The 27,231-nt window shown below is 62.4% G+C and overlaps 18 protein-coding genes across 18 annotated transcripts; 8 read left to right on the top strand and 10 right to left on the bottom strand.

The window, feature by feature from the left end:
- Positions 1–729: 729 nt before the first annotated feature.
- On the top strand, positions 730–1,491 carry OT_ostta12g02240 (Ankyrin repeat; the record flags this gene model as incomplete). The annotated part of the gene is made up of 1 exon (XM_022982891.1): positions 730–1,491. One exon carries the CDS (start codon positions 730–732, stop codon positions 1,489–1,491), a length of 762 nt encoding a protein of 253 aa, XP_022840111.1.
- Positions 1,492–1,800: 309 nt separating this feature from the next.
- OT_ostta12g02230 (Radical SAM) lies at positions 1,801–3,156 on the bottom strand (the record flags this gene model as incomplete). The annotated part of the gene is made up of 1 exon (XM_003082323.2): positions 1,801–3,156. One exon carries the CDS (start codon positions 3,154–3,156, stop codon positions 1,801–1,803), a length of 1,356 nt encoding a protein of 451 aa, XP_003082371.2.
- A 121-nt stretch (positions 3,157–3,277) lies between these two features.
- Positions 3,278–3,724, bottom strand: OT_ostta12g02220 (unnamed product; the record flags this gene model as incomplete). The annotated part of the gene is made up of 1 exon (XM_003082322.1): positions 3,278–3,724. The coding sequence occupies one exon, from the start codon at positions 3,722–3,724 to the stop codon at positions 3,278–3,280; it is 447 nt and encodes a 148-aa protein (XP_003082370.1).
- A 231-nt stretch (positions 3,725–3,955) lies between these two features.
- Positions 3,956–4,939, bottom strand: OT_ostta12g02210 (Putative E3 ubiquitin-protein ligase,makorin-related; the record flags this gene model as incomplete). Its single annotated transcript, XM_003082321.1, has 1 exon — positions 3,956–4,939. One exon carries the CDS (start codon positions 4,937–4,939, stop codon positions 3,956–3,958), a length of 984 nt encoding a protein of 327 aa, XP_003082369.1.
- A 155-nt stretch (positions 4,940–5,094) lies between these two features.
- OT_ostta12g02200 (Permease domain) lies at positions 5,095–6,150 on the bottom strand (the record flags this gene model as incomplete). The annotated part of the gene is made up of 1 exon (XM_022982890.1): positions 5,095–6,150. One exon carries the CDS (start codon positions 6,148–6,150, stop codon positions 5,095–5,097), a length of 1,056 nt encoding a protein of 351 aa, XP_022840110.1.
- Positions 6,151–6,314: 164 nt separating this feature from the next.
- Positions 6,315–7,235, bottom strand: OT_ostta12g02190 (unnamed product; the record flags this gene model as incomplete). Its single annotated transcript, XM_003082319.2, has 1 exon — positions 6,315–7,235. One exon carries the CDS (start codon positions 7,233–7,235, stop codon positions 6,315–6,317), a length of 921 nt encoding a protein of 306 aa, XP_003082367.2.
- Positions 7,236–7,861: 626 nt separating this feature from the next.
- On the top strand, positions 7,862–8,698 carry OT_ostta12g02180 (TPM domain; the record flags this gene model as incomplete). The annotated part of the gene is made up of 1 exon (XM_003082318.2): positions 7,862–8,698. One exon carries the CDS (start codon positions 7,862–7,864, stop codon positions 8,696–8,698), a length of 837 nt encoding a protein of 278 aa, XP_003082366.2.
- Positions 8,699–8,868: 170 nt separating this feature from the next.
- On the bottom strand, positions 8,869–9,756 carry OT_ostta12g02170 (Domain of unknown function DUF2431; the record flags this gene model as incomplete). Its single annotated transcript, XM_003082317.1, has 1 exon — positions 8,869–9,756. One exon carries the CDS (start codon positions 9,754–9,756, stop codon positions 8,869–8,871), a length of 888 nt encoding a protein of 295 aa, XP_003082365.1.
- Positions 9,757–9,977: 221 nt separating this feature from the next.
- On the top strand, positions 9,978–11,633 carry OT_ostta12g02160 (CRAL-TRIO domain; the record flags this gene model as incomplete). The annotated part of the gene is made up of 1 exon (XM_003082316.2): positions 9,978–11,633. One exon carries the CDS (start codon positions 9,978–9,980, stop codon positions 11,631–11,633), a length of 1,656 nt encoding a protein of 551 aa, XP_003082364.2.
- A 76-nt stretch (positions 11,634–11,709) lies between these two features.
- On the bottom strand, positions 11,710–13,497 carry OT_ostta12g02150 (unnamed product; the record flags this gene model as incomplete). Its single annotated transcript, XM_003082314.2, has 1 exon — positions 11,710–13,497. The coding sequence occupies one exon, from the start codon at positions 13,495–13,497 to the stop codon at positions 11,710–11,712; it is 1,788 nt and encodes a 595-aa protein (XP_003082362.2).
- A 469-nt stretch (positions 13,498–13,966) lies between these two features.
- OT_ostta12g02140 (Transcription factor IIS, N-terminal) lies at positions 13,967–16,516 on the bottom strand (the record flags this gene model as incomplete). The annotated part of the gene is made up of 1 exon (XM_003082313.2): positions 13,967–16,516. One exon carries the CDS (start codon positions 16,514–16,516, stop codon positions 13,967–13,969), a length of 2,550 nt encoding a protein of 849 aa, XP_003082361.2.
- A 1,246-nt stretch (positions 16,517–17,762) lies between these two features.
- On the top strand, positions 17,763–18,167 carry OT_ostta12g02130 (Uncharacterised protein family Cys-rich; the record flags this gene model as incomplete). The annotated part of the gene is made up of 1 exon (XM_022982889.1): positions 17,763–18,167. The coding sequence occupies one exon, from the start codon at positions 17,763–17,765 to the stop codon at positions 18,165–18,167; it is 405 nt and encodes a 134-aa protein (XP_022840109.1).
- A 437-nt stretch (positions 18,168–18,604) lies between these two features.
- On the top strand, positions 18,605–19,108 carry OT_ostta12g02120 (unnamed product; the record flags this gene model as incomplete). The annotated part of the gene is made up of 1 exon (XM_003082310.2): positions 18,605–19,108. One exon carries the CDS (start codon positions 18,605–18,607, stop codon positions 19,106–19,108), a length of 504 nt encoding a protein of 167 aa, XP_003082358.2.
- A 53-nt stretch (positions 19,109–19,161) lies between these two features.
- Positions 19,162–22,647, bottom strand: OT_ostta12g02110 (IQ motif, EF-hand binding site; the record flags this gene model as incomplete). Its single annotated transcript, XM_003082309.2, has 1 exon — positions 19,162–22,647. One exon carries the CDS (start codon positions 22,645–22,647, stop codon positions 19,162–19,164), a length of 3,486 nt encoding a protein of 1,161 aa, XP_003082357.2.
- A 208-nt stretch (positions 22,648–22,855) lies between these two features.
- OT_ostta12g02100 (Domain of unknown function DUF4033) lies at positions 22,856–23,974 on the top strand (the record flags this gene model as incomplete). The annotated part of the gene is made up of 1 exon (XM_003082308.1): positions 22,856–23,974. One exon carries the CDS (start codon positions 22,856–22,858, stop codon positions 23,972–23,974), a length of 1,119 nt encoding a protein of 372 aa, XP_003082356.1.
- Positions 23,975–24,198: 224 nt separating this feature from the next.
- OT_ostta12g02090 (unnamed product) lies at positions 24,199–25,080 on the top strand (the record flags this gene model as incomplete). Its single annotated transcript, XM_022982888.1, has 1 exon — positions 24,199–25,080. The coding sequence occupies one exon, from the start codon at positions 24,199–24,201 to the stop codon at positions 25,078–25,080; it is 882 nt and encodes a 293-aa protein (XP_022840108.1).
- Positions 25,081–25,261: 181 nt separating this feature from the next.
- On the top strand, positions 25,262–26,353 carry OT_ostta12g02080 (DNA recombination and repair protein Rad51,C-terminal; the record flags this gene model as incomplete). Its single annotated transcript, XM_022982887.1, has 1 exon — positions 25,262–26,353. One exon carries the CDS (start codon positions 25,262–25,264, stop codon positions 26,351–26,353), a length of 1,092 nt encoding a protein of 363 aa, XP_022840107.1.
- Positions 26,354–26,493: 140 nt separating this feature from the next.
- On the bottom strand, positions 26,494–27,191 carry OT_ostta12g02070 (FACT complex subunit Spt16p/Cdc68p; the record flags this gene model as incomplete). The annotated part of the gene is made up of 3 exons (XM_022982886.1): positions 26,494–26,727; positions 26,903–26,968; positions 27,063–27,191. The coding sequence occupies 3 exons, from the start codon at positions 27,189–27,191 to the stop codon at positions 26,494–26,496; spliced, it is 429 nt and encodes a 142-aa protein (XP_022840106.1).
- Between the last annotated feature and the right edge of the window lie 40 nt (positions 27,192–27,231).

Genomic DNA, 27,231 nt, shown 5'->3' with positions numbered 1-27,231 from the left:
CCGCGGCGTCGTCGTCCGTCGTCGCGTGGATGAATTGATGGAGCCAAATGCTCGCGTCGACCGCCACGCGTCGACCTCGAAGCGCGCGCGCGTCCGCGCGGCGCCCCGCGGGTTCGAGCAAGGTCCACAGGCCGCGGACGCCCATCGCGCGCGCGGCGCGGCGTCGCGACGGCGCGGCGATGGATGCGGCGATGGGTCGTGGTGGCGCGTTTTTGTGTGCGCAAACAGTCTGTCGTGGACGCCACACCACGTCGCCATCGATACGAATCGCCGTCGTCCATCGCGCGCGCGTCGACGCGGCGCCGCGCCGGGCGCGCGATGGACGATGGATATTTTTCCCATCGCGCGCGCGGCGTCGACGCGCGCGACGCGCGTTCGGGTCCACCGCGACGCGAACGCGACCGATCGTCGCATCGCGCGATCGACATCATCGCGCGTCATCGCGTCTCCGTCCTCGCGGTCGCGCCGTCGCGCGCGCGCGTCGACGCGGGAAAATATCCCTCGGCATCCCGCGCGCGCGCGACGCGCGCGGACGCGTCGTCGCGGTCGACGCGCGCGCGCGCGATGTTCGATCGATCGTCCCTTTCGATGTCCACGCGCGCCTTTCGATCGTCCCTTTCGATGTTCACGCGTGCCTTTCGATCGTCCCTTTCGATGATGGATGCGCGGCGATCGAGCGCCCGTGGACATCGCGACGCGCGCGATCGCTCCTCGCGCGCGCGATCGACCATGGACGCCGCGCCCGAGCGCCCGCCGACGCGCCCGAGCGAGGCGACGATGCGTCGACGCGCGGCGGCGATGCGCGCGGCGACGCTGCGACGGGAATTCGACGCATTCGCGCGGGACGGGCCGACGCACGACCTGCGAACGCCCCTGCTCGGCGCGTGCGAGGACGGCGCCGAGGACGCGGCGCGGGTGATCTTAGAGCTCGGCGCCGCGGTGGACGAGCGGGATGAAAAGGGGACGACGGCGTTGATGACGGCGGCGGCGTGGGGACACGCGGGGGTGTGTCGATTGTTGCTCGAACGCGGGGCGGACGTGAACGCGCGAGACGATGGGGGGGACACGGCTTTGCACGAGGCGGTGCGGGCGGATGCGGATGAGGTGGTGATCGCGCTGTGTGAGTGGCCGGGATGCGACGTGGACGCGAAGAATAAACACGGGTGCGCGCCGCTGCACGTGGCGTCGCACGCGGGGAACGGAGCGATGACAAAGTTGTTGATACGGTTAGGGGCGTGCGTGAACAGGGAGATGAACGGGGGGTACTCGGCGTTGCACGTCGCCGCGGCGAATGGGTCGAGCTCGAGCCTGAGCGCGCTGCTCGAGGGGGGGGCGAACATTCGGCACAGCGCGTCGGAGAGTAATTTGCATCGAACGGCGAGCGGGACCGCGTTGGAGCTCGCGGAGGCGAACGGGCAGCGAGAGGCGGCGGCCATGTTGAGAAATGCGTCCGATCTCGAGTTTCAACGATCGGGGTTGTTTCGCGACTGACGACGCGCCTCCGACGATTGCGCGCCGCTCGACGATCGCGCGACGATCGCGCTTTTCTCGCGCGTCCCGAACGCCCGAGTCACTGCCAAAGTCACTCCCTAAGTCACTGCCTAAGTCACTCCCTAAGTCACTCCCTAAGTCACTGCCTGAGTGCGGGCCTATTATAATAATCCCGGAGCGCTCCGGAGGTACACTACGTAGTGGGCGTTGTAAAACAACTGCGAGTTTAATAAAGAAACCTGAAAGAGCTGACTAGGCGCTGACTGGGCGAATGAATACAACACGACGACCCTGTCTTCTCGTTCCTTCTCACGCGCGAGCGGCGCGCGTGCGCGGATCGCGCATGCGCGGTGGCGGTGGTTTCCAGTTTGAAACGTCTCCGGGTGAACCGAGCTGTCCGCATGCGCTCATTTCTTCGTCGCCGCGCGATACGCGAATCGTGCACGTCACGCCGGCGTCAGAGACGCGTTGGCGAAACGCCGCGATGCGCTCTTGATCGCTGCACTTGAACTCCGCACCATCGTGCGTGTTGAAATAAATGAGGTTGATTTTGCACGGGAGCGATTTCGCGATCTCGATCAAGCGATCGGCGTCCTCGTCGCTGTCGTTCACGCCGGCGAGCATGATGTACTCGAAGAACACCTGTCGTTGGTGTCTGCCGAGATCCGTTCGCGGGAACTCTCTTCGCAGCAATCCGAGCAAGGAGTCGAGGTTGTACTTGCGGTTGATCGGCATGATCCAGTTTCGGATGTAATCCGTCGTCGCGTTGAGCGAAACCGCGAGCGAGGCCTCGCTCTCGGTCAAGAAGCGTTCCATCTGCGGCACCAAACCGCTGGTGCTCACGGTGACCTTGTTACGCGAGAACGCCAAGCCTCGAGGGTCTAGGAGAATATCCACCGCCTTGAGCACTTCATCTATGTTGTGCAAGGGCTCACCCATGCCCATGAACACGACGTTCGACACCTCCTCGCCCTCGTCGCACATCCGTCTGGCTCGCACGACTTGCTCGACGATTTGCGCCGCGCTCAAATTCTTCCGCAAACCCATCGTCGCCGTGAAACAAAATTGACAGTTCATCGCGCATCCTAACTGACTACTCACGCACACCGTCGTCCGTCGTCCGCTCGGGATCAACACGCTCTCCACGATTCCTCCCGAGTCGTCCGCCAGCGCGTACGTAACCTTTCGCGTCCCGTCGCTCGCCCGTCGCACCTCACCCAATCGCAAATCTCCATCCATCGTCGCCACGCGCTCCAATCTCGACGCAAATTTCTCTCCGAACCGTCCATCGCCCTCGAACGCGTTCATCGATAAATCCCGATACATCGTCGCGAACAACCCGTCCGCCCGCGTCGCGCGCTCGCCCGTCGCCTCGAGCCATCTCGCGAGCTCGCTCCGTCGCATGCCCTTCAGCTGCGCCCGTCCGTCGGCGCTCAGCGGAAACGCATCGTCCTCGGACGCGTCCGCGCTCGTCGAGGCGTCGCGCGCGCGATGTGAACCGTCGTGCGCGTCGTATCCTCGACCGAGTTCTGGAATCGGCGGCGGCGACCGCGGTGACGCGCCCACGGCGACGCGACCGCCGTCGTGGACGCGCGCGCGACGACGACCGCAGACGCGATCGATCGCGGCGGCCGGACGCGCGACGCGGCGGAGGGCGAGACGCATGACGCGTCGACGTGTGCGGCGCGAACGCGACCGGGACGCCGCGCGCGCGGCGCGAAGGACGATGGACGACGCGACGAGCGCCGAGCACGGGCGAGCGCTCGATGACTACACCGTCGAAGACCTACGCGTCCTCGCGCTCGCGCGCCCGCTCGCGCGCGTCGTCGCGAACCATGCGCTCGCTCGCCTCGACGGCTTTCTCGACGCTGTAAAACGCGCTCGTCTGTCCCTTCGGCGCTCGCACCACCCCACCGTTCCCGACCTCACTCGTGAGGAATCGCTCCCACGATTCCCACGGTAAGAATCCACCGCACGCCGGACACTTGACCTTTCGCCCGTCGTCGCCCAGGACGACCAAGCCCGCGCCCGCGCATCGCGCGCACCGCTTTTGAATCAACACTCTCTTCCCGAACTCGTACGCCGCGATCGCGAACGGGGAGAGACCGGCGATGAAACCGAACCACAGTTGCCATTGCTCCACCTCGGGTGGGTCCTCGAGCGCTCGAACGGCGACGCGTCGGCGGTGCGAAGCGGAAGCGTGGGCGTGAGGTGGATGACGTCGAATCGTCATCGACGCGCTCGCGGACGATTGCGCGCGCGCGCGCGAGGTCGAGGCCGAGGGCGCGGCGCGGGAATGCGTCGGCGTCGGTGCGGCGCGCATCGTCGGTGGATTCGCGGTGCGAGCGCGACGGGTCGGTGAGTGCGGAGGCGGGTTGGCGTCGAGCGCGAGGCTTTCCACCGACTACGACTACGCTAATGGTCCGGGCGGACGTCCATGACGTCGCGCGCGCGGACGTCTACGCTAATTTTCTATCGGGGCGCACGACGAGCGAACGCGGCCGAGGGAGTAGACGACTCGATTTTTACCTCGGAATGGGAGCTCGGCGACGCGCACGTCGGCGATGCCGGCTTTTTCCGCCAAGTACGTCACGAGTTGATCGTGCGTGGACACGCGCTCGCCGGATCGAAGACGACGAGTGGAAAACTCTTTGGAATAGACGCAGCACGGCACGACGGCGAACGGGAGTCCACGCTCTAGGGCGAAGTCCACCGCGGCGTCCGTGGCTTGGTCTGGGTGCATGGCGACGACGTGCGTACACTTTTTAATCGCCTCATCGAGCGCCTCGAACGTCTCCTCGAACGTCGCGTCGCTCTCCGCGTCCTCATTCGCATCCAACGCGTCCATCGGCGCTTCGATGCCAGCCTCACTGACCCTGACGCGCGCACTTTTCGCTCCGTCCTCGTACTTTCCATCGCCGGAGTCGGCGACCAAACCGCTCACGCACCACCGACTCGACCTCGCCAATTCCCAAGACGCGCGCACCGCCCGCTCTCGTCCCTCCCACACCTCTCTCGTCCAATACACTCTCAAGTGTTCCGGCTCGCGCACCGTAACCGCCGCACCGTCTCGCTTTTCCACCTCTGTTCGGCTCGCGAGCCATCGAGTCCAGCGCGCGCGCAGCGCGTCCCGCTTCATCGGTCTCGGATCGATCACCGTCACGCCCGTCGCCGACGTTCGATTACACACATCGAACGCGAGCGCACCCTTGCCCCCGGCGACGTCGAGCACGCGCGCGTCGCGTAAATCATCGAATGTTTCTCTCAGAAAGTCTGTGAAGAGTTGCACTTTTTTTCTCGGGTCGACGCCACCGCGACCGCTCCGACCGCTCTTCGTCGTCGATCGAGCTCGCACACCGACGGATGGGTCGTGGGTGAAACGACACGCGTCACCGAGTCGACAGTGGCCCCTGGTGAAGTGTCGGCATGGAGGAGGTGGGTCAGCCATGGCGAGGCGCGCGAGGCGCGCTCTGAGGTCGGAGGACGTCGACGGATAGAAAGGGCGGACGTGGAGCGCGAGAACGGTTTCGATGTGTGTTTACAAACGCTTTGCGATGAGAATGCGAGGCGATGGCACCGATGAAACGGTCATGCGGCGCGCCGCTACTTTTGGAAGAAGACGAGCGACAGGACGAAATCGACGACAAAGATGGCGGTGAGACTGATGACGACGCTCGCCGTCGTGCTCTCGCCCACGCCCTTGGCCCCACCGGTCGTCGTCGTTCCCCATCCGCACGAGATGGCGGCGATGACGGCGCCGAAGGCGATGGACTTCGCCGCCATGACACCGATGTCGCTCGGCTCCACGTACTTGGCCACGCTGTCGATGATGACGTTTGGCGACACCCCGTAGCGCAAATCCGCGAGTAGGATGGACGCCCCGAGGGATTGCGCGAACGACAGCACGCTCAGGATCGGGAGCGAGATCGAACACGCGATCACGCGCGGTATCACGAGATAATCCACCGGATCCGTCCCGAGCACCGTGAGCTGGTCCACCTGCTCCGTCACCTGCATCGTCCCGAGCTCCGCCGCGATCGAGCTCCCGATGCGCCCCGTGAGAACGATCGCACAAATCACCGGCGTGAGCTCTCGCGCGAACGCCAGACCGAGCAATCCCCCGATAGCGTTCTTCAACCCAACCTTTGCGAACTCCTTACAAAACTGAATCGTAAAAACCATCCCGACGAATGAGCTCGTGAGAAGCGACACCCCCAGGGTCTGCGGCCCGACGCGCGCGATTTGCTGTAACGTCTGCTCCCAATTCACCCGTTTCGGCTCCCGCACCAACCGATACAGCACGCTTCCGAACAACAACGCCGTCGCCGTGGCGCGCCACAAAAACTTTGGCGGCGTCCACCCGCGCGCGCGCCGCGTCAACCACGCCCGCGCGATCGCCTCCGCGCGCTCCAACGGCGAGCTCCCGATCGGTGACGCCGCCGACGACGACGCGTCATCGCGCGCGCTCGACGCGGACGCGCGACGGACCACGGCGCGCGCAGGCGTGGGCGTCGGGTCCGTCGAGCCCGTTCGAGTGCCTCGGACGACGACGCGCGACGCGAGCGCCGCGCGCGCGCGAGCGAGGCGTCGCCGCCCGTCGTTCGTCGACGCGACGCCTCGCGAGGTCGACGTCGACGGGCGCATCGTGAACGACGCCATCGTCGTCATCGCGCGCGCGAGGCGGCGACGGGGTGTGAGGCGGAACCCGCGGGCGCGCGCGTTCGACGGCGCGGCGCGACGCGAGCGCGGACGACGCGTTCGCACGGTGCGGTTGAAAGAATATATGTTTATTCGAATCGGTCGATGCGTTTCGGTCGGCGCGATCACTCGAGCGCCGGTGTCGGACAACACGTGAACTCGAACGCGCCGCCGGTGAATCGAAAACGCGTGAGCGCCGAGCCTTTGGTACAAGACACTTTCGCGGGCGCGAGCGAGCTCACTTTGCTCGCGTCGAGCTCCACCTTGGCGGACTCCGAGGTCACGCACGCGTCGGGTTTCGGCGTCGGTTTCCCCGACGCGCACGCGTACTCGATGGATATCGACTTGCTCCACTGTTTGAGATTCCAGCTCGTGACGAAACGATCCGCGCAGTCCACTTCGTGCTCGCTCAGCGTGTCCAAGGCGTTTCGTTCGAGCGATTTCGATCCCGACGGTCCGTGCTCGGTTTCGTTCGCCAGCGTTGCGTGTCCAAACGTCGCGCCTTGGTCGAACAAAGCCTCCACGCACGCGTAGGCGTTTCGCACCTTTGTCTCCTCTCCTTCGACGGATGATTGAAATTCAAACCCGACGAGCGCCGAGTTGTTCGCACACGCCACGCGATGGACGTTCCCGTACTCCACCGACCCACCGTCCGGGGCGAAGGGCGTGGTCGACGATTTCTCTTCGAACCTCGGCTTCGGCGGCGGCGGCGGCGGCGACGGCGACGGCGGCGGCGACGACGGCGGCGGCGGCGGCGGCGACGGCGACGGCGGCATCGGCGGCGGCGGCATCGGCGGCGACGCCCCCATCCAATCAAACGCACCACGCAGCGTCCAACCGCTCGACGTCTCGACGCCGTTCGACGCGTCGTACGTCGCCGCGTCGTACGCCGACGCGTCCGTCCGCCACCCGCGCGTGGCCCAGATCGCGCACGCGATCACCACCACCACCTCCAGCGCGGTCCCGAGCAACCGCTTCACGTGCACCCGTCGTCGCCACGCGCATCGTCGTCCGACCTCGCGCGGCGTCGAAGCGACCGTGGTCATGGCGCGCTCGGCCGTCGTCGACGATCGCGTCGAGATGTGTCGTCATTGTGTCGCGTCACACCGCGACCCTCCATCGCGCGGCATCGCGCCCTTCGCCCGCGCCCATCGCGCGCGACCCCCCCCGCGCGCCCATCGCCCATCACCCCGTCCATCGTCACCGCGCGCGCGGCGCCGTTCGCGCGCGCGCGGCGCCGTTCGCCCGTCGCCGCGCCGTCTCCGGCCCATCGCCCATTCATCATTCGCGCCCATCGCCCATCGCATCGCCCGCGCGCGCGCGACACCGGGACACCGCGCGTCGCGCCCCCGCGCGCGCGCGCGCTCGAGCGACGCCGCGCCCCCCCGGGCGCGCGCGGCGTCGTCGGCGCGCGCGGCCGCGCACACGCGCACCCGTAACCGTGACGACCGCGCCGCGTCCGTCGGTGTTTTATCCAATCCCCACGTGTGTCGATACATCGCTCGATCGACGCCGATGTACGCGTACGCGGACACGCGTGCGGATACGATTCGTGCATACATCGGACGCGCGGTGCGTACACGCGGGGTGATGGAGACGATGTGGAGAAAGATGACGTGTCCGCGTATCCGCACGACGCGCGATCGCGCGCGATGGCGCACACGCGCGCGCGATGGCGACGACGACGACGTCTCGCGTGGACGCGCGATCGATGAAGCTCGGGATGACGTGCGGGCGTCGATCGACGCGCGCGGTCGCGCGGGCGTCGATGAAACCAACGACCGAGAATGGGGTCATCGAACGCATCGGCGACGCCGCGCGCGCGAGCGCGTGCGGGGCGGCGCTCGCGGTGACGCTCGCGTTCGGTGGCGTCGACGTCGCGCGAGCGGGTGAACTTGAGATTCTGCAAACGCCGGCGCCGACGAACGGGTACATCGTGGACGACGCGGCGATCATGTCGAAGAGCTCGCAGCAGAGCGTGGGGAAGACGCTCGCCGAGCTGGAACGAAGAACCGGGTATCACGTGAACGTGATCACGGTGCGAAAACTCGTGTTCGAGACGGATCCGTTCGCGTTCGGGGATAAGGTTCTCGAGACGTGGTACCCGACGGTGGAGATTGGAAACGACAAGGGGAACTTGCTGTTGGTGAAGTCGACGAAGGACGGCGCCGTCGTGGGCGGGCCGAAGTTCTTAAAGGCGGTCGGGGATGACCTCATCGACAGCGTTTTGACGAGCAACTACGGGATCAACCTCGAGCAGGAGAAGTACAACGAAGCGCTGGTGTCGTCGGTCAAGCGCATCGCGGCGGTGCTCGAGGGCGAGGCGGACCCGGGTCCGCCGCAAAAGTATGAGGGTCCAAAGGGTAGCACCTTCAAGTCGCGCGAAGAGACGAACGAAAAGCGTGACGTGTTCGCGAACGTCGTCATCGGCCTGCTTGTTATTTCGTTCGTCGTTCCCATGCTGCAATACGCCGGCTATGTCGTCGGTGATCCGGACTTTGACGAATAAATCGTGCGTGTACTGTATGACGACCGAGCGCGCAAGCGTTGAATGAAAAGTTTTTTACGAATTTACATCAAGAATTAAACCTCGTCGGCGTCTCTCCTCGCCTGTGTCTCTCTACGGTCTTCTATCACTAACGTTCTACTACTCTCCATCGCGAAGATTGCTCTGAAGTTTTACTTTCCGTTGGGTTTCACAGCCTTGACGAAGACGTACGTCACCGCGTCCTCGTTCGGGCCCTCCTCGTTCTCATCGTACGTCACCGCGTCCTCGGCGTCCGTCGAACAGTCGCCGTCTTCATCATCCGCCCAAACCGTTCGCGTGTACTCGTATCCAGGGAACTCGGCCGGATCGAACTCCACGCGCGCCTTGAACGCCAGTCCCGCCTTGGCCGCGAGCGCCTCGACGTTCCAAGCCGCGTACGGCTCACTCGTGCGCATCGTCACCCTCAACTCTCCCGTCGCCTTCAACAACTTCGGCGCGTGTTCGAGATAATCCGTCAACAAATTCCGCTGCGCGCGAACGCTCAGCGTTCCCACGCGTCCGCAGCCCGCGTCTGGAAAATGAAACGCCACGCGATCGAACGCCGAACCCCCGATCCGCTCCCTCAACGCCAACCGCGCCTTCTCGCTCGCCAACGTCTCGCACGCCACCCCATACGCCACGCTCGCCCCCGATTGTTCCAACGCCTCCACCGTATCGCAGAAACTCTCCCCGTACGCCCGTACGCTCGCCCGCGCCGTGAGCGCCGTCGTCACCACCAACCGCGTCGCGTCTCCACCGAACAACGTCGCCAGCGCCAATCCAAACGACCCGTTCCCCTCACCGATCAACAGCGTCCCTTGCGAGCCGTCGTAGCCGTGCGGCGTCGACGCGTCGCCTCTCGCCTCGACGCGCGCGCGCTCTTTGTCTTTCCGTCGCCGCCACTTTGACTTCACACGCATCGCCCCATCTTCTCCCGTCCCCGACGTCAACGCGCGCTTACGCAGCGCCGCGCTCGGGCGTTCACCGCGCACGCGCGCGATGGTGCGCGTGATGCGCGCCTCGCGGCCCTTCTTCGCCATGCCGCGACGCCACCGCGCGCGAATGTGTCGCGTCGATGATGGACCACCAGCATCGATGGCGAAGGATCGCGACACCGCGACGGCGCGCGCGCGGGACGGTCGACGACGCCGTCGCGCGGACGTCGAGGACGTCGTGCGCGGTCTCGGTCGAGCGAGCGCTCGACGACGGCGGTCTCGGTGGCGCGAAGGAAGGATTTCGTTTGGTGTTCGCGTCGAGGACGATGGCGCCGACGTACGAGCCGCCGGCGTACGAGACGACGGTGCGGGCGCGGAAACGCGCGGCGGAGACGTCGTGGCGGGACGTCGACGCGTGGGGGGTGGATGGGCGCGCGGCGCGGGGGACGGTCGGGACGGCGGCGACGACGACGACGACGACGGATCGACGGTTTCCGACGCGGGAAGATTTGAACGCGATCGTGCGCGTGCGCGCGATCGATGGGTGGGACGAGGGGACGCCGTGGCTCATGGATGTCGACGCGGTGTCGTGCGCGGCGAACGAGTCGATGCGTCGGGTGCGGGTGGGCGAGTCGGAGCGCCAGCGAACGCTGCACGCGCTGGCGGGCGAGGAGTTGGAGCGGGAGATGGCGAGCGCGGAGCGCGCGCGCACGGGGGGGTGCGCGATGACGAGTGGATGTCGATTACCGGCGCGCAGGATCATGCACGTCGTCGGGCCGAGGTACGCGGAGAAGTACGCGACGGCGGCGGAGAACGCGCTGTGTCACTGCTACGTCGCGCTCCTGTCCAAGTGCGTCGAGGAGTGCAAGGCGAGAACGGTGGCGTGCACGTCGCCGTGTTTGGAAAATAAAAAATATCCGACCGATAAGGCGGCCATGGTCGCCGCGCGAACGATACGTCGGTTCTTAGAGCGGTGGCAATCGAAGTTTGACGCCATCGTCGTGTGCGTCGAGGAGGAGGCTTTAGAGCCTTACCTTGAGGCGTTCACGGTGTACTTTCCGCGAAACGACGCCGAGTCGGCGTACTCAGAGGCAATCTTGAAGGGCCAGCCCGAGTTCAACGAGTACGGCGAGCCGATTTTGGCGGAGAGACGGTTGCGCATCGATGCGAGACCTGGGCGTTTGTCTTCGGCGAGCGATTTCAATAAAACCACGGGCGTGAAGCTTGACGACGAGTGCGATGACGCGGTCGTGCCCGCGGTATCGAGCGTATTCATGTCCATGAACGTCGATCCCGAGACTCGGAGGATGCGTGAGAAGATCATCAGAGAGGACGAAACGGATTGGTGGGCGGACGAAGGAACGCCTAAGGATGACTCACTCACGTGCGCGGACACGCGCGCGATCGAGGACGAGCAAACGCGTCGCGAGAACCTCTTGAAGAGAGCCGAGTCCGATGACGTGAGCGATGTGAGTGACATGAAGGCGATTTATCTCGAGGACCGAAGAGACTACATCGGACGACGAGTCGTCGTCGCGGTCGCCGCGTATCTCGAGCGTCTCATCAAGGCAGGCGAAGAGGAGCGTTTGTTAGTGCACGTCACGAAAGAGCTGAAAGGGGTCACGACGAACGCGCGAGGATACGTCATCGTGTATCATCACGCCGGTGGAGCGTACGGCGCGCCTCCGAGTCTCGATTTCATTCGAAAGCTGTACATCGCGCTCGGACCGCAACACAGAGACACGCTTAAATGCGTGTTTGTCGTGCATCCGACGTCGATTTTGAAGGCGGCGATCTGGGCCATGGACATGCTTCAAATGGAGTCCAGACTTTTTAACAAGGTCGAGTACGTCGACACCGTGTGCGACTTGCGCGACTACGTTCGACTCGAGGGCGTGAACGAAGCGCTGCAAGTCCCAGAGCACGTCGAGGAGTACGAGCGCGATTGCGTTCTCCAAAAGAGTAAATCGATGTGGTTGTAAAGATAAAACAATACCGATGTGACTATATCAAGTGTTACAGCGTCTTCTAAATAATTCCTCAAAGCGCCGGACTCGACTACCGGTAGTACTGATCGTTCAGCACTTGTCGAAGTTCGATGAATTGCGAAGATAACGCGGCGACTCGCGCGAGGATCTTCGGGGTTTCTTCTTCCTTGAGTAAGCTGCCGTACTTTTGCTGGAATTTGTCCGGGTGCCAAGACAGCGTCGCCTTCATCACTTTCTTTTTCTTCTCAATGAAACCATCCGACGGAGTGAAGAACGCGATGTTGTGCGCGGGCGGCCAAGGAATGTCGCTCTCCCCCACACTACCGGCAGACCGAATTTTTAAGTTTTCGAGCGCCTGGAGGTGCGAATCCCACATGGCCCTTGAAGCGGTCGGAACGGAAGTGGCCCGAGCCTTGTCGCGCATGTCGGCTTGCTGCTTAGCTCTCTCTCGCTGGTGCTTGAAGTTTTCCTCTTCCAGACGCTGTCGTTCCCGTTGCGCCTTGGCTGCCATCTGCTCTTGTTTCTTTGCTTCTTTCTTCCTATGCGCTTCCTCTTGTTTGCGCGCCAGCTCCTCTCTCGCAAGCTTCTCTCGACGCTGTCTCTCAAGCTCTGCCTGCCGGAGCCGTTCGAGCCGTCGATGTCGCTCCGCCGCCGCTGCGGCGGCGTTTGCGGCCGCCTCGTTTTCTTTATTCGAATCATCGTCGTCGTCGTCGTCGTCAGAATCATCATCGTCCAGAACGACAGCCTTCTTTGGCTTCTTACCGTAAAATGTCGACGGTGACATGTTGAAAGCGTTCGCTCTCGCCCGCTGCGCGCGGCGATCCATCTCTTCATCTACCGCGCGCTGCGCGCGCTCGTGCTCATCCTTGTGCATCGACTTGACGCGAGCTAAGCGTTCGCGCTCCAGAGTCAGCGTTCTCGCAAGATCGCGTACGTCCGCGATCTCGGTCTCAATCTGCGCCCTGCGACGCGTGTTTTGCTCTATCTCGTCCTCTAATTTCCTCCCCTCCATCTCGGTCAGATTGCGGTCGGTCTCGAGCTTTTCCCGCTGCGCCGCGACCTCGCCAGCCTGGTGCTCTAGCAAGCGACGCTCGTCCTGGAGCTCGCGTCGACGTCGCACGATCTCCTCCTTTTCCCTCTGAAGCGTGTCTCGCTCGCCCTCGATTTCTTTCTTCAGCGCCGCGATTTCAGCCTTGGTCGACTCTACCTTGGATTTCTTCTCCTCCAATGACTCGAGCTCGCGGTCCAATTTGTTAGCATTCGCAACATTCTTCTCGAACTCTTCCACCTCTCGCTTGCGCTTCTTCTCCGCGCTCGCCGCCTCCTTTACCGCGTTCTTTTCCGCCTCCCTCGCCGCCCGCTCCGCCGCCTTCTCCCGTCGCTCCGCCTCCTTCCTCTCGCTCGCCTCGCACTTCCCCACGCACTTACCACACCGCTCCAACGCGCGCAAATACTTCTTCCTCGCCTCCAACGGTTGCGATTTCAGCGTCGTCAGCGTTCGCATCACTCTCGCGCACTCCTCCGGGGCGCCTCGCACCATGACGCGCGTCCCATCCTTGCCCTCGACGGTCAATTTCCCCTCTCTCACAAACTTCCCGTAGATCGCCTTCACATCGCTCACTTTCATCTCTCTCGACGTTTTCTCTCTCGCGCCACTCGCGCTGGTGCCAAAGCTCAGGATGAAATCCTTTCCCGGCGCCTCGAGCGCGCGCGGCTCGTCGACGCGTTTGAATTCAAACCCGCCGTCCCGCGCCGCCCCCTCGAACGCCCTCGGCGCTCGCAGCGTCGCGTGTTTCATCGACGCCGTCGTCACCGACGCACTGATCTCACATCGAGCGTCGACGTCGAAGCACCACATGTCGACGACGAGCGATCGCGCGTCGCGCGTCGACGAGCGATTGAAACAATTTCAAAAGTTTAAATGTGACGCTCGATCGACCGATCGATGCGTCGACGGACCGTTCGCGCGCGACGCGGGCTCGATCGGTGCGAGCGATGACGACGCGCGCGAAGTGAGGCGCGAAGCGAGGACGCGCGCGGATGGGCGACGACGACGAGTGCGGAGGCGCGCGCGGGGAGGAAGGCGAATCGACCATTTTCGGACACTCGGGAAAATTAAAATTGAATACGTCCGCGCGGCGACGTCGCGACGCGACGTTCGATGATGTCCGTCGACGCGCGCGGGGCGTGATCGAGCGTGGACGGTCGCGCGGGCGTACGTCGCGCGTGGGTGGCGAACGACGCAGAGACGACGGTCATCGCTAGTGAGCGTGCGTTGTGAAAGACAAACGTTTCGAAGTCGATACGCGGGCGGATGCGAGCGGGACTCACTGCGGGGGCGGCGTCACGCCGACCTCGTGGAGGTATCCACACTTGTCGCCCCATGAACACCCACGAGGGGTGTTGAAGAAGGCGCAGACGCCGCGGTATGTTTTACCGTTGTGGTTGAAGGCGTTTTGCACCGGAACCGGGGCGCCGCCGACGGTGGCTTGCTTGGCGAGAACCTGCGGAGGTTGGACCAGGCCGGGTTGGTACGGCTGCTGGGGCGCGTAGTGCGTCGGTGGTGGCGGGGGCTGATGCCGGTACGGAGCGGCGGGCGGGACGAACGGTGCGGGAGGCGCACCGGCGCCTTGCTGCACGGACGCGATGAGCGAGCTCAGCGCGGCGAAATCGATGTTCGCCGGCAGCGGTCCGCCGACCATGGGATTCGGTGGCGGCGCCGGTACCGGTGAGCGCATCTCCGAAGACACTTGCTGCGGCAACTCTTCCTCCTGAAATTCCATGAAGAACGCGGGCGTGTTGTCGAGATCGAGTTGATCGTCTTCATTCGGCGCCTCCGCGGGACTATCCGGGATGGCCTTGGAGTTCTTGTACTTCACGCTCGGTTTCTCAGCCTCGACCCGGAGCATTCTCTCGAACTCCTCGGACTCTGAGCCAGGGGTAATGGCCTCGGCCGTGGGCGGAATACGCCTCGGCGGTCGCCAACTGACCGTCGCACGCATCTCATCCATGCGCCGCTGATGCTGTTTCGCCGCCGCCTTTCTCTCCGCCTCAACTTCCTTGTCTCGCATCTCCAGCGCTCTTCTGCTCTCGGCATCCGTGCCGTCTCCATCCCTCACTGGATCTGGGAATGCGACCTCCTTCGGTCGTTTGGCGTCCTTCTCGAACACACGAACCTGCTCGAGCTTATCGTCCGAGGCCCAGGTGACGCTCTTACGTTTGCGCTTCTTCCCGGATTCGTCCTCCTTCTTGTCATCCTTTGCGGGCTCCTTCGGAGGCTCCTTCGTGACGGGAACGGTGACCTTCGTCGACTTTTTCAACAAATCGTTCACGCTCACGCTCGGCTTCTTCGTGTTTACCGCAACACTCGGCGCCGCAACCTTGCGCTCGGTCGTGATCTTCGTCACCATCTTCACCACCGTCGTCTTGGTCGGCGCAGTCTTCTTCGCACCGCCGAAGAGATCATCATCCTTAAGTTCGACTGCTTTTGATGCGGAAGCAGTGGGAGCTACCGGCATCGCGTCGTGTTTCGCCACCGGCACCGCCTGAGGCTGCGGCTTGGCGTACGCGTGTGGCGCAGTGATTTGCTCTTTCCACGTATTCTTCACCGATTTTGACAACAAGACTACCTTGGTGTTCATTTCTGTATTTCCATGCTCCTTCTCTCCTACGGGCACCGCGTAAGACTTGAGCTTGCTAAGCTTCGCGCCGATCGTCGTGCGCGTCAGAGACTCCAGATTGACTGGAATCATCTTCAGCGTTCTAAGAACGCTCACTAAAAGAGTTGATTGAAACTTCCTTTTTGCGTCCTCCATCCAATCCTGGAGCACGTTCAGACCTTGAACCTCTTCCGACTGACCAAGAGTACGCAATACGGTCTTGCTCTTCGTACCTCGGATGACCTGAAGCAAGAGAGCGCGCTCCTGTGACTTCGTCGTCTCCCGCATCAGTCGCACAAATTTAGCAGTGCTACGTATCTCAATTTCCCCTTGCGCATCTAACAAAGCATCCAACTGTATTTCAAACGCCGATCTCGTCGGTGCCTTCGACTCCTTCATAGTCGCCTTTTCATCCTTCTCCCCTCCTATGACTAAACCTTTCGGGTGCGCACCATGTCTGTCGATCCACTCGCCCACAGTTTCACCCCTTTTCCCATTTGGGAGAAGCACGCGCAGGCTGAGCCTCCACTTCTTCGCGGAGCCACGCCCGGCATCGCTTTCGAACTTACTCGGCGTCACACTTTCACCGCTCGGAAGTTTCACGCGTTCCTGGAGTTTTTTGTAACCTCGCTTCAACTCAAGCACGCCGTTGATGTCGCCGCATACCACGGCAACCGACAAGTCTTGAGTGATGCCTGGGTATGGAACGCCTTCTTCGAGCGGCGGTTGCGGTGGGAAGGACGACGACACCCCCATACGATCACCATCGTCCATCTCAACGTCGGCGGCGCCCGGGGCGTACTCTTCCTCCGCGCTCGGTTGGGTGTCGTCCTCCGCCGCGATGCGAGCCACTGAGTCTCGAGCCGCGTCGGCTGAAGCGCGAGCTTTCGGCGCGAAGGAGGCAAAAATTTGCTGAACTAACGCCACCTCAAGCTTAGTCGTCTCCGCCCATTCCTCAATGAGCTCAGGGTGCGAAGATCTCGGTGACGATCTCGCCGCGGAGACGAGCCTGGCGCGAATCGCCAGAGGCAACTTGGCCAAGGCAACGTCCACCGCGGTGTCGCCTCGTTGATCCATCGCGTCCGTAACATCATCGGAAGTAGACGTTGACGCCTCACCGCCGTTCACGACCCGTGGAAGCGCGTCATCGATGTCGCTCGAGGACGAGAGCTGGGCTCCCTGACTCCCGAGGACGATGACGTCCTCCGACTGAGACATGACGACGGCGCGCTCTTTGAGCCCCTTCTCAAATCCGCGAACCGCCTATTATTTACTTAACAGGAAGAACGAATCGACGTTTGATAATTTTCCAACGGCGACGACGAGATGAAATCGAACAAAATCAAACAAATCCAAAGATGCGCGCGAACGAATGGAACGCTCCGACGAGCGTCCTTCTCGCGACGCGCTCTTCGCGCTCGCTACCGGCGTCTGACGATCGCGCTCCGATTAAACGAGCGTTTTGGCGCTGCTCCGATCGGTTCGTATCTCCCGATTCGAAGCGCTTCGAACGCAGACGACCGAGCGCACGAGCGTACCACGTAATGAGGACGCGACCCGCCCGCGGCGCGAGCGATCGAGCGCACACTCTGGGCCCTCCACCGATCGAGATCGTCAATCGATTCTCACGCACGACGTCCCCGCTCGCGCGTCTCGACGACTAATTCACCGAACGCGCGATGCGTGAGAAAACACTCGACCGCGTGCGATCGCTCGCCGCGCCACGCGGGCGTCGCGCGCGCGCGTAAAACAAATTCCGTCCACGCCCCCCCCGCCGCGACGCGATGCGCGATGCGCGACGTTCGTCCACGCCCACGCCTCGATCGCGACGCGCGACGCCCGCGCCCGACGCCGATCCCTCGGGCGATATCCACGCGAGCGCCTCGATCGCGCGCGCGACCGCGCGCGTCCACGTCCGAGGCGCGCGCGCACCGCCCCGTCGACGTCCCCGTCGTCCCGCGCGCGGCGTCCACGGGGCGACGCGGCGGACGCGACGGGGTGGAACGCACACAGCGGTAAATGTGATGCTGTACGACGATGGACGCGCACACGCGTACGACGTGTACGTCGCAAAAGGTGTGACCCTATCGATGTGCCCTGAGTCGTGACTCAAGACAAAAAACCCGGGAAAAAAAAAACCTCCACGTACGCCGGTGTCTTTTATCATCTCTTATTTTCTCTCGATGGGCTCGTTCGTACACGAAATACGACGCGACGCCATCGGATCTCGCGCCAAAATCGCGGCGATGCGTTGGCGCGTCCGCGCGCGCCCCGCGGCTCGCGTGCGTCGTCGTAGTGGACGTGGTGCGAACGCCGTGTGCGCGCGCGATACATACTTATCCGTCGTCACCGCCGGAGCACGTTCGCGCGCGCGGTCGACGCGCGTCGACGACCACGGACGCGGCGACGCACACCGCGTCGCGCGACCGCGTCGCACGACCGCGCGAAGAAATCCTCCGTCGTCATGGCTGGCGTCATGCAGGTGACCCCGATGCGAAACACCCTGTTCGGCTGCATGGATGATTGCGGCGATTGCGTCCACGCCGCGTGCTGCACGCCCTGTCACCTCGGGACGGTGGCCCAACGCTCGGGGGCGGGTGATTGCTACGGCACCTGCCTGGTCGGTTACGTCCTCGGATGCGTGTACCCGTGCTACGCCAAGGGAATCCTGCAAAACGCGCTGTACCGCGTCGGGGTGAATCAACCGATCGGGTGCTTTGAGTGCTGCTGTTGCACGCCGTGCTTGCAGTGCCAAGTGAGCCGAGAGGTGAACGAAAGGCAAGCCGCGGCGGCGGTGGCCGGACCGACGAGCGGGCAACCGCAGGTCATCGTCGTGCAGGCGCCGCCGGCGCAGTACGTCGCGCGATAGACGGTCGACGGTGACGTCTGAGAATCGACGTCCGGCGCCGCCGAGAGGCGTCGCGCGCCGTCGAACAGCCGCGTCGTCGCCGACGCGCGGCGAGACGAAGCGACACCGACGTTTCCCGCGTGCGCGCGATCCATCGAATCACCGGGGCGATGGTTTTTTACATTATGAAAGCGTATAAGTGTAATCGAATCACCGTAGGCTGCGAAACCGCGGCGCGTCCTCGTCGCCCGGGCGCCGCGCGCGCGCGAAACGACAACGGTCAGCCGTCGCGTTGACCGATCCCGACCGCACTGCGTCGCCCCACCGCGCGCTCGAATTCACGACTTCGTCGAGCGACCGCGTCACCTCGCGCTCGATCGATGTTTCACGCGCTCGATCGCGCGCGTCCGCCCGCGCTCGACGTGCGCGCGAGGCCGATGACGAGCTCCACCGTCCCGATGGCTGCGCCGTGGACGGATGTGTGCGACGATTCGGACGCGCGCGCGACACCGAGAACGCGGCGAATGGAAGACGCGCCGTTGACGTCACCGTACGCGTCGTTGGGGAAGAGCGCGGCGCGGCAGCGGGTCGAGCGCGCGCTGGGCGGGGCGATGGAGTACGCGTGCGTGAGCAGACGCGCGCGCGCCGAGGCGGAGGACGAGGCGGCGGCGCGGATCGATGGCATGAAGGAAAGGGAAGGAACGGAGGCGTGGCGACGGTTTCCGGACGATGAAACGAGGGCGTTCGCGATCGAGGCTCGAGCGGAGATCGAGCGGAGGGCGAGAGGGGTGATCGAGGCGTTGGCGGACGCGGCGGCGAGCGAGCGGAGGATGGAGCGGGAAGCCGAGGCGATGGAGCGACGGGTGGCGACGACGGCGACGACGGCGACGCGCGGGCTCAGGGTCGGACGTATATCGAGGGTGAAGACGAACGTGGCGTTTGGGACGACGGTGCGGGGATGAATTGCGCGCAGTGGTGATGTAAAAGAACAATTCTTTGTCGGCTACCGGTAAAATCAATCCTTTGACTTTCCTTTCTTCTTGTTCGTAAATTTTCCACCAGACTCTCGCGCGCGCGCCGCGGCGGCCTCTGCCTTGCTCTTCTCGCGGTACGCGCTCTTGAGTTTCTCTCTCTTGAGTTTGCCTCGCCACTCGTCCTCGATCGCCTGCGCCTTGGCGCGCACAGCGCGACGGCGTTCTTGCTGCTCGGCGCGTTTTTCCATCTTTTCGTTGCGAATCGTGTTGAGCTGCTGCACCATGGTGGTGAGCTTCTTCTCCTCCTTGTCCTGGACCACGGCGCGACGACGCTCGAGCGTCTCGTGACGACGCGCTTTCTCGAGTTTCGGCTTCGATTTGAACGGCAGCGCTTGCTGAAGAGCTTTGGGGATTTGAAGTTTGTTGAAGACGCGCTTCTGTCGTTCGATGGGCTTGTAGATGGAATCCGGATTGACTGGAATCGGTAGCGACTTTTCGTATCTGAGCTGACCGACCGTTTTCATACCGCGCCAATCCTTCGTGTCCTTGAACATGGCCGTCGTGACCGGGTTGTAGAACTTGGGGACGTCCACCTTGGTCCACGTTCGAAGGAAGATGATGTCCGAGAGCAAAAGCTTGTCCTCGAAAGAGGCGCGGAAGCTGCCCTCTTTGACGCCACCATCCTTCTGCCCGTGCACGCCCTCTCCGGATTTGAGCGCCTTCTTGATCGTACCTCTGATACCAGAGACGGTTCGAAGCGCCGCACCCTCGAATCGGCTCACCTCGAGAGCTGAGTTGAACATTCCGGAGACGAAAGCCGTATTCTTGAACACCTTGATCGGCGTGCCGACAAGTTTCAGCTTCTTCACGATTTTGATCGAGTGATCGAACTCGAGTACAGTTGCCGTCGCGGCGACGCGGAAGCTAGCTTGCGCCGAGGCCATGCTCTGGAACGCAATGACGCCAGTGTTCTGTGGATTCAACGGTCCGTAAAACGTCGCGTAGCAGTGCATGTGATCAGGTGTGTACTTGATCATGCGATGTCGCGAGTTCGCATCCATCATGGAGTAGACCGGTATGCTCTGAAATCGTCTCCATCCGATAGAGAAGATCAAAGGGTCTCGGTTTTTCAACGTTTTGCGATGCCAACGGTGCTTCTTGAGACGAAGCTGCTGGAAACCCATGATCTCCTCGCCGGGGAGGATGCCGCCGATGACAATGGGACGGGTGGGATCAAAGTTTTCCACCCATTCACACGGTGCCTTGGCGAGAACGATGCGAAGGTACGCCCCAGGACGGTAGCCTTCCATGGCTTGTCGCGTGCTCTTGGGCAACACGTCGAGGATCGAGCGCGATCTCGCCGTTTCATCTCTCATTTGATTCTTCACCAACTCAAAGTACGATGACGGACCATCGGGATCGACAAAGTTCGGACTCTTCGTGTTTGCCGATTTCTCAGTACGTTCCGACATAGCCTCATGTTTCGCGCGTTTTTCTTCTAAACGCTTTTGCTCTTCGTTTTCCGCGTCTGCACCGCCTTCGCTCCCCTCCTCTTCCTCTTCGTCATCTCCGCCGCTCGTGCCCGGCCCAAACTTTTCACCGGTCTCCAAATCTTCAAAGTCTCCGTAAACCTCGTCATCCTCATCGTTTTCAGCCTGCGGTTTCGCCTCTCCTCTTGCCTTGGCAGCGTCCCAATCACCGGTGACGAATCTGTTCCGCAGCGAAGGGTCGTCGATATCCAGCGACGAACGAACTTCCGGCAAGAATTTAGTGCGATCAAACGAATCGAGGGCGTCAACCTTTGAATCCGACTCGTCCCGAGACTTGAATAGATCCGAATCGGAATCCGAATCTGATCCAGAATCATCATCACCCGCATTCGCTGCCCTAGTAGTGCCCTCAGTCTCGTCGTAGATAATCTCCATGAGCGTCTTCTCACGCGTTCGCCCGTGCATCATTTCCTTCCATTTCGACGCGCCAGCGCCGAGGCCTTCGTTATCGTCACGTTCGTCTTCATCCTCTTCACTATCGGCGTCTTCATAGCCCCTTTCTGGTTCTTCGCTAAAATCTGCAGCACGACGAGTTCTGGTGTCCCCCGGTCTCTTCGAACCTCTGGATGGAAAGTGAGCATCCTCATCGTCGCTCTCATCGTCGCTCTCATCGCCGCTCTCATCGCCGCTCCCGTCGCTCCCGTCGCTCTCATCGTCGTCGTCGACATCAAAGGCGCTCTTCTTGACGAAATCTTCACCCTTGAGAGATTTACTCCCCTTGAAGAGGGAGATCTCACTATTCTTGAGCTTTTCATCGACGGTCATGCGCGTGTCCTGCAACCCGTGCACCATCTCCACCCCGAAATCGACGTCCATATCATCGGGTAACGCTCGACCCTCTGCCGTGAGCTTTTCTTCTAATTGACGCTTCGAGAAGTTCATCTGCCTGTCGTCCACGGTGATGTACACGGCGTCTTTATCATACAACAAACCGCCGACGTCGCTCATCGGAGCGTAAATAAGCTTTTGTTTATCATCCAACTTTCGCTGCTTTCGCTCCTTGTTCGGGAGCGGGCACGGATCAGGGAGCTGCGATATCTCTTTGACCGCCATGTCTCCGACCCCGGCGACGTGCACGAGCTGTCCATGCTTCAGGTTACAGCCGTGTAGGAACCCGTACAGGGCGACTTCGCGATCGCACACCGGATTGTCCTGCACCAGCTCGGGCTTGGTGATATCCTCAAAGCGGTCGCCGACGACGTACGGGTGCGAAGTGCGCCAAATTAGCGGCTTCGTTTTCGCCGTGGAGATGAATCGCGCCAGATTCATCGTGTCTCGAAGATTATACCTCCCGTTTTGCGACATGCCCGAGACGTAAAACAGCTTCGCCCCGTCGTAAATCTCCGTCCAAAACCGATGCTTCAACAACTTCTTCGTCTTCTTCAACTTCTTCACGTCGTGAAACTGATCGAGATGCGTCAAAACCCCCATCACTCGCGGGAATCCGTGCACCTGAAGCACGTTTAAGAACTCAAACGTCTCCATCTCGAACCCGAACGAACCGTCCACCAACAACAACACCAAATCCGCAACCTTCGCCGCGTCCACCATGTCGTTCAGATCATTCTTCACCTCCATGATCTGTATCCTTCGCTTCTTTCCAGTCACCAGCGTCAGCGGTCCCTTTATCTCATTCAACGCGTGTCTCGTGTAGTGCTTCACCAGCGACCGCACCAGCGTCGTCTTCCCCACCCCCGGCGGCCCTTGAACGACGACCACGAACGGCGGCGCCTCCTCACCCTCGACGATATCCTTCGTCGGCGCTCGCAGCTTACGCTCTTGCTTCTCGATCGCCACCGCGCGCGCCCGCTTCGCCTTTCGCGCGCCGCTGAAGATGAACGCCCGCGGATTGTTCCCACCGCCGCCGCCACCGTCCGCGTCCGCGCGCTTCCGCTTCACCGCGTCCGCGCGTTTCTTCGCCTTCGCCCCGGCGCGCGGGGCGCGATGGGGCTTCTCGCTCCCGAGCACGGCGTCCATGCCCACGCGCGCGCGGCGTCGACGCGTCACGCCCGCGCGGCGTCGACGACCGAGACGACATTCGCACCGGTCCCGGTGGGACGACGACCGACCGATGGTGCTAAACCCTACGGGGTGGTTCTAAACCCTAGTATGACACGACACGCGCCGCGCGTCCACGTCGCGCGACGCCCCGCGACGCGCGCGGGCGCGACGCGCGCGAGCGACGATGCGCGGTGTGGACGCGCGGAGATGCGCGTCGACGTCCCGAGCGCGCGCACCGCGACGCGCGCGGGATGGGACGCGATGCGCGACGATTTTGCGACGGGCGTCTCCGTCGGGGTCACCGCCCGACGCGGCGTGGCGCGGACACGTCCCGAGACAGAGCACGCTGCCGTTGACCCCGAGCGGCGCGGTGGATTACGCCTCCATCGATGCGTCGCCCGTGAGTAAGGTGTTGACGGCGACGATACGGAAGTTGTTAGTCGAAGAGGTGGGGCGGGACGTAGACGGGCGCCCGTGGACGGATTTCGCGGCCATCATGCCGGCGGTGCGAGAGGTGAACGACATGGACGGCACGGCGCGGGACGTGCAGATACGGGCGAAGAGAGTGTTCGCGGGGATTTTACCGGCGTTGGGGATCGGATGGGTGCCGCCGATTTGGAAAAAGGTGATTCATCCGAACGCGCCGGAGTGGTTCTCGAACTGGGCGTTTGTCCTGGTGTTTACGAATCTGTTCCCGTGGTTGATGGGGCCGATGGAGGGGGTGGATCACGTGGAGGTACCCACACCGGAGTGGTTGAGGAAGACGTTCGCGAACGCGCCGAAAACTTTTAGAGTTCCGCAGTCGGTGAAGGCGGAGAGGTGCCGGTTCTTGGAGACGTCCCAGTGCGCGAGCGTGTGCGTGAACACGTGCAAGGCGCCGTCGCAGGAGTGGTTGAAGGAGGATTTCGGGATGGATTTACACATTCAACCGAATTACGATGACTTTTCGTGTCAGTGGAAGTTTAGCGTCACGCCGCCGCCTTTGTACGAGGACGCCGCGGTCATGGTACCGTGCTTCTCGAAGTGCGACTCGGAGCACAAGGGAGAGAAGGATGCGTTTCGCCAGCGCGCGCGCGTCGCGAGCGGCGTCGGCGTCGTCGACGGCGTGGACACGTACACGGGCGAGACGCTCGAACAAATCGCCAAGCGTGCCAGCGAAGCTGCGATTCGCGACGCCGCCGCGGCGTACGCCGACGGTACCGCCGCCGACGAGGCCTCCTTCGCCAGTCGCGCGGACACCGTGAAATCCGGAGGCAAGTGCTGGAGCGTCGACGAGCGAAGAGAGGAAATGTCGAATCTCTGATTCACGGTGACGCATCGCGTGTACACAGCAAACATTGTTACTTTATTTTTTTCTTCCTTAATCCACCCCTCGACGCGCGCCCGCGACCGGATTCGACCACCGGGCGTCTTCGCGTCGCAGCAGGGGGAACAAACTCATTTGAAAAAATTAAAAACAAATGTCATTAATCTTTTACGCCGCACACGTCGTCTCGCGCGCCGCCCTCGGCCGAAAGACGCGTGAGAATGACGACACGCGTCCTCGTCCCCGCGGCCGCCTTCGCCGCCGGTGCGTACAGCGAGAACGTCGGCTACATCGCCCGGGCGCTCGATTTCGCCCGCTCGCTCGATCCCAACCTCTCCAAGGGCGTCGACGCTTTGTTCGGCGGCGGTGCGACGCTCAACCCGCTCGCGTCGACGCCCGACGTCTCCGGTGACGTCGCGGTGGCGGCGTCGAAGGCGAGCGCGATCGCTCGAGAGGGCGTGCGAGACGCGCTGCGGGGGTTGGTCGGCGGCGCCAGGGACGCCGGACGCGCCGCGCTCGGCGGTTCGATGCGAAAGAGCGGTGCGGGTGTCGAGGGCGATGTGACGACGGTGAAAACGCCGGTGATCGGTATGAAGGGCTTGTTCCTCGTCGGCGCGATCGCTGGGTTCGCGGTGGTGTACGCGTACGGGCCAGAGCGGTGCGAACGCGCGGCGCGAAGAGTCACACAAAAGGTTCGAAAGGGCGTCGAGGACGCGAAGGCGCGCGCACGCGCGATCGTGGAGAGAGTTTTTACGCTGGAGACGCGAAACGCGATCGAGGGCGCGCTCGTGAGCGCCCATGGGGCGATCAAACCCGTGTTGAAGTCGAGCGCGGATAACTTGGTCGCGTTGCTCGAGCAGAGCAAGGGCGCGACGACCGAGGTAGCCGGGAAGATCTCCAACTTAATCGTGGACGTTCGCGAAAAGTATCTCGTCGTCGTTACGGCCAAGGCGAAGGAATCCTACGGCATCGTTCTCGACGCCGGCGTCCGCGCTCGAGACGCCGTCGCGCCGACGGTGGACAAGTACCGCCGCAGGGCGAGGGAGTTTCTCGCCGGCGTCTACGATGTCATCCGCGCCTCTCTCGGCGCCAAGACTCAATAACGCACACACACAAGTCTCACCCGCGATTTTCCCGTATTTGAGAGCACATCATCGGATTCGACCGACCGAGCGTCGGTCGGCGTGTAACAAACACAGTGTACGAAGCCGCGCGCAGCTTCAAATCTAAACAGTCCACCTGTCGCTCCACGAATCGTCACTAATTACCTCACAGATCGTCCCGATGGACCCGTCGTCGCACAGAAACCCCGAGACGGAGTGGTTCCAGGACTCCCACGCCCTCGTCTCCCTTCCCCTCGCTCCCAGCGTGCGATCGAAACTGCAAATTGCGGGATTTCGCTCGACGAGAGATTTCATTCGAATCGCCAAAAACTCGGCGAGCGTCCTCGCGCGCGAGTCTGGTTTAACCTTAGAGGAAGCGAACGATGCGCTCAAAGCGGCTCGACACGGTGGTGAGGGCGCGGCGCTGAAAGGCGCGCGATCAGCGGCGGAGGTGCTGGAGGATGAGCGACGGCGACCGCGGACGGTTACGTGTTGCGAGGCGTTGGACGACGTCCTGGGCGGTGGAATCGGTTCTGGAGAGATCACCGAGTTCTGTGGATGTCCAGGCGTGGGGAAGACGCAGATGTGCACGCAGGTGTGCGTGAGCGCGAGCACGCCGGAGGCGTTCGGGGGTACTGATGGGGAGGCGGTATACGTGGACACGGAGGGGAGTTTCATGGCGGAGCGGGCGATGGACGTGGCGTCGGCGTTGGTGGAGCATCTGCGAAGGATGGAGGCGTGCGAGAGCGATTCCGAGAGACGGACGGAGATGAAAGCGGCGCTGGAGGGGTACACGGCGGAGAAGATTTTGAGCGGGATACATTTGTTTCGATGTCACGAGGTCACCGAACTCTTGGCTGTTCTAGAGACGCTCGGGGAATTCATCGCGGAGCATCCCAGGGTGCGGTTGGTCGTCATCGATAGCGTGGCGTTTCACTTTAGGCAGGATTTCCAGGACATGGCACTGCGAACGACGATTTTGTCAAAGATGACGAATCGTTTGATGTCCATCGCGACGTCGCGGGACGTGGCGGTGGTAACGGTGAATCAAGTCACCGTCAAGCCGCAGCAGGACGGTCCGGCGAGACTGGTCCCGGCGCTCGGGGAATCGTACGCGCACGCGTGCACGACAAGGGTGATTTTGAGCTGGGAGAACGACGAGCGCGTCGCTTTCGTCACCAAATCGCCTCGATTACCTCAGGCAAAGGCAAAGTACACAATTACCGCTGGCGGTATTCGCGACGTGCGACGCCGAAGACCAAGAGATGAGTGATGAGATTAGATGTACACGCAACGAAACGACGAGCACTGATATACCGGTACTTTTGATTTCTAGATTTATTACACGTCGATAGGCTAGCGATAAGAATGAACGAATGAACGAACGAGCAGATGAAACAAGTGAACGACTGCTCAGTACCGATATTTGGTGGAGTAATCTCGCGGCGACACCACCAGACCCCGTCCCTTGCGCGCCCCCGTGTACACCGTCTCCACGATATCGATGAACTCCTGCTTATCATCCATTGCCCAGTTCACCTTGTTATTGTTTCCCGTCCCAAGATCAATCTGAATGTGTTTGTTTCTGAAGAAGAACATCACCGTGCACGGGTCATACAGCTCATACATTCCGTTGAAATCCGGCACCTGTGCGCGCGTCGCCGTCGCTCTCTCGTTAGTCTATACGTCTTTTCTCACCCTCATTCACCGTCGCGCGCGAATCAAATCCCACCCCGCGCTCTACAGTATCGCTTTGCTCGGCGCGTGTCAGCCAACGCGTCCCGCTCCACCGTTCCGTCGCTCGTTCTCCTCGCGATCGCACCTCTGTGATGTCCACCACGTAGATGATCGCAAAGTTCTTAATCTTATCCGCGCATCCCGCCAGCGTCTGCGTCGCGAATGAACGTCAATGCGTCAGTCTCGTCGTTCAAAGTGTTCGAGCAGGATGTTTCGAAGTCTCTGTCCCACTCGCGCATTCGCACCTCGTCCATGCGCATGCACGTGTCGTCGGCGTCGGAACCGAATCGAATGACGACGACGCGGTCCTCTTCGGAGAGAATCGCTTGGTCCACGGCCCATCCGTTGCGGAGATGGGGGAGGAGGTAGGACATGGGCGAATCCTCGTGCGTCCAAAAGTAAAGCGGAAGTGCA

The sequence above is a fragment of the Ostreococcus tauri genome, assembly GCF_000214015.3.
Source record: "Ostreococcus tauri WGS project CAID00000000 data, contig chromosome 12, whole genome shotgun sequence".
NCBI classification, from domain to species: Eukaryota; Viridiplantae; Chlorophyta; class Mamiellophyceae; order Mamiellales; family Bathycoccaceae; genus Ostreococcus; species Ostreococcus tauri.
The sequence above is the reverse complement of the archived record's forward strand: the minus strand, read 5'-3'. Positions and strand labels throughout refer to the sequence as shown.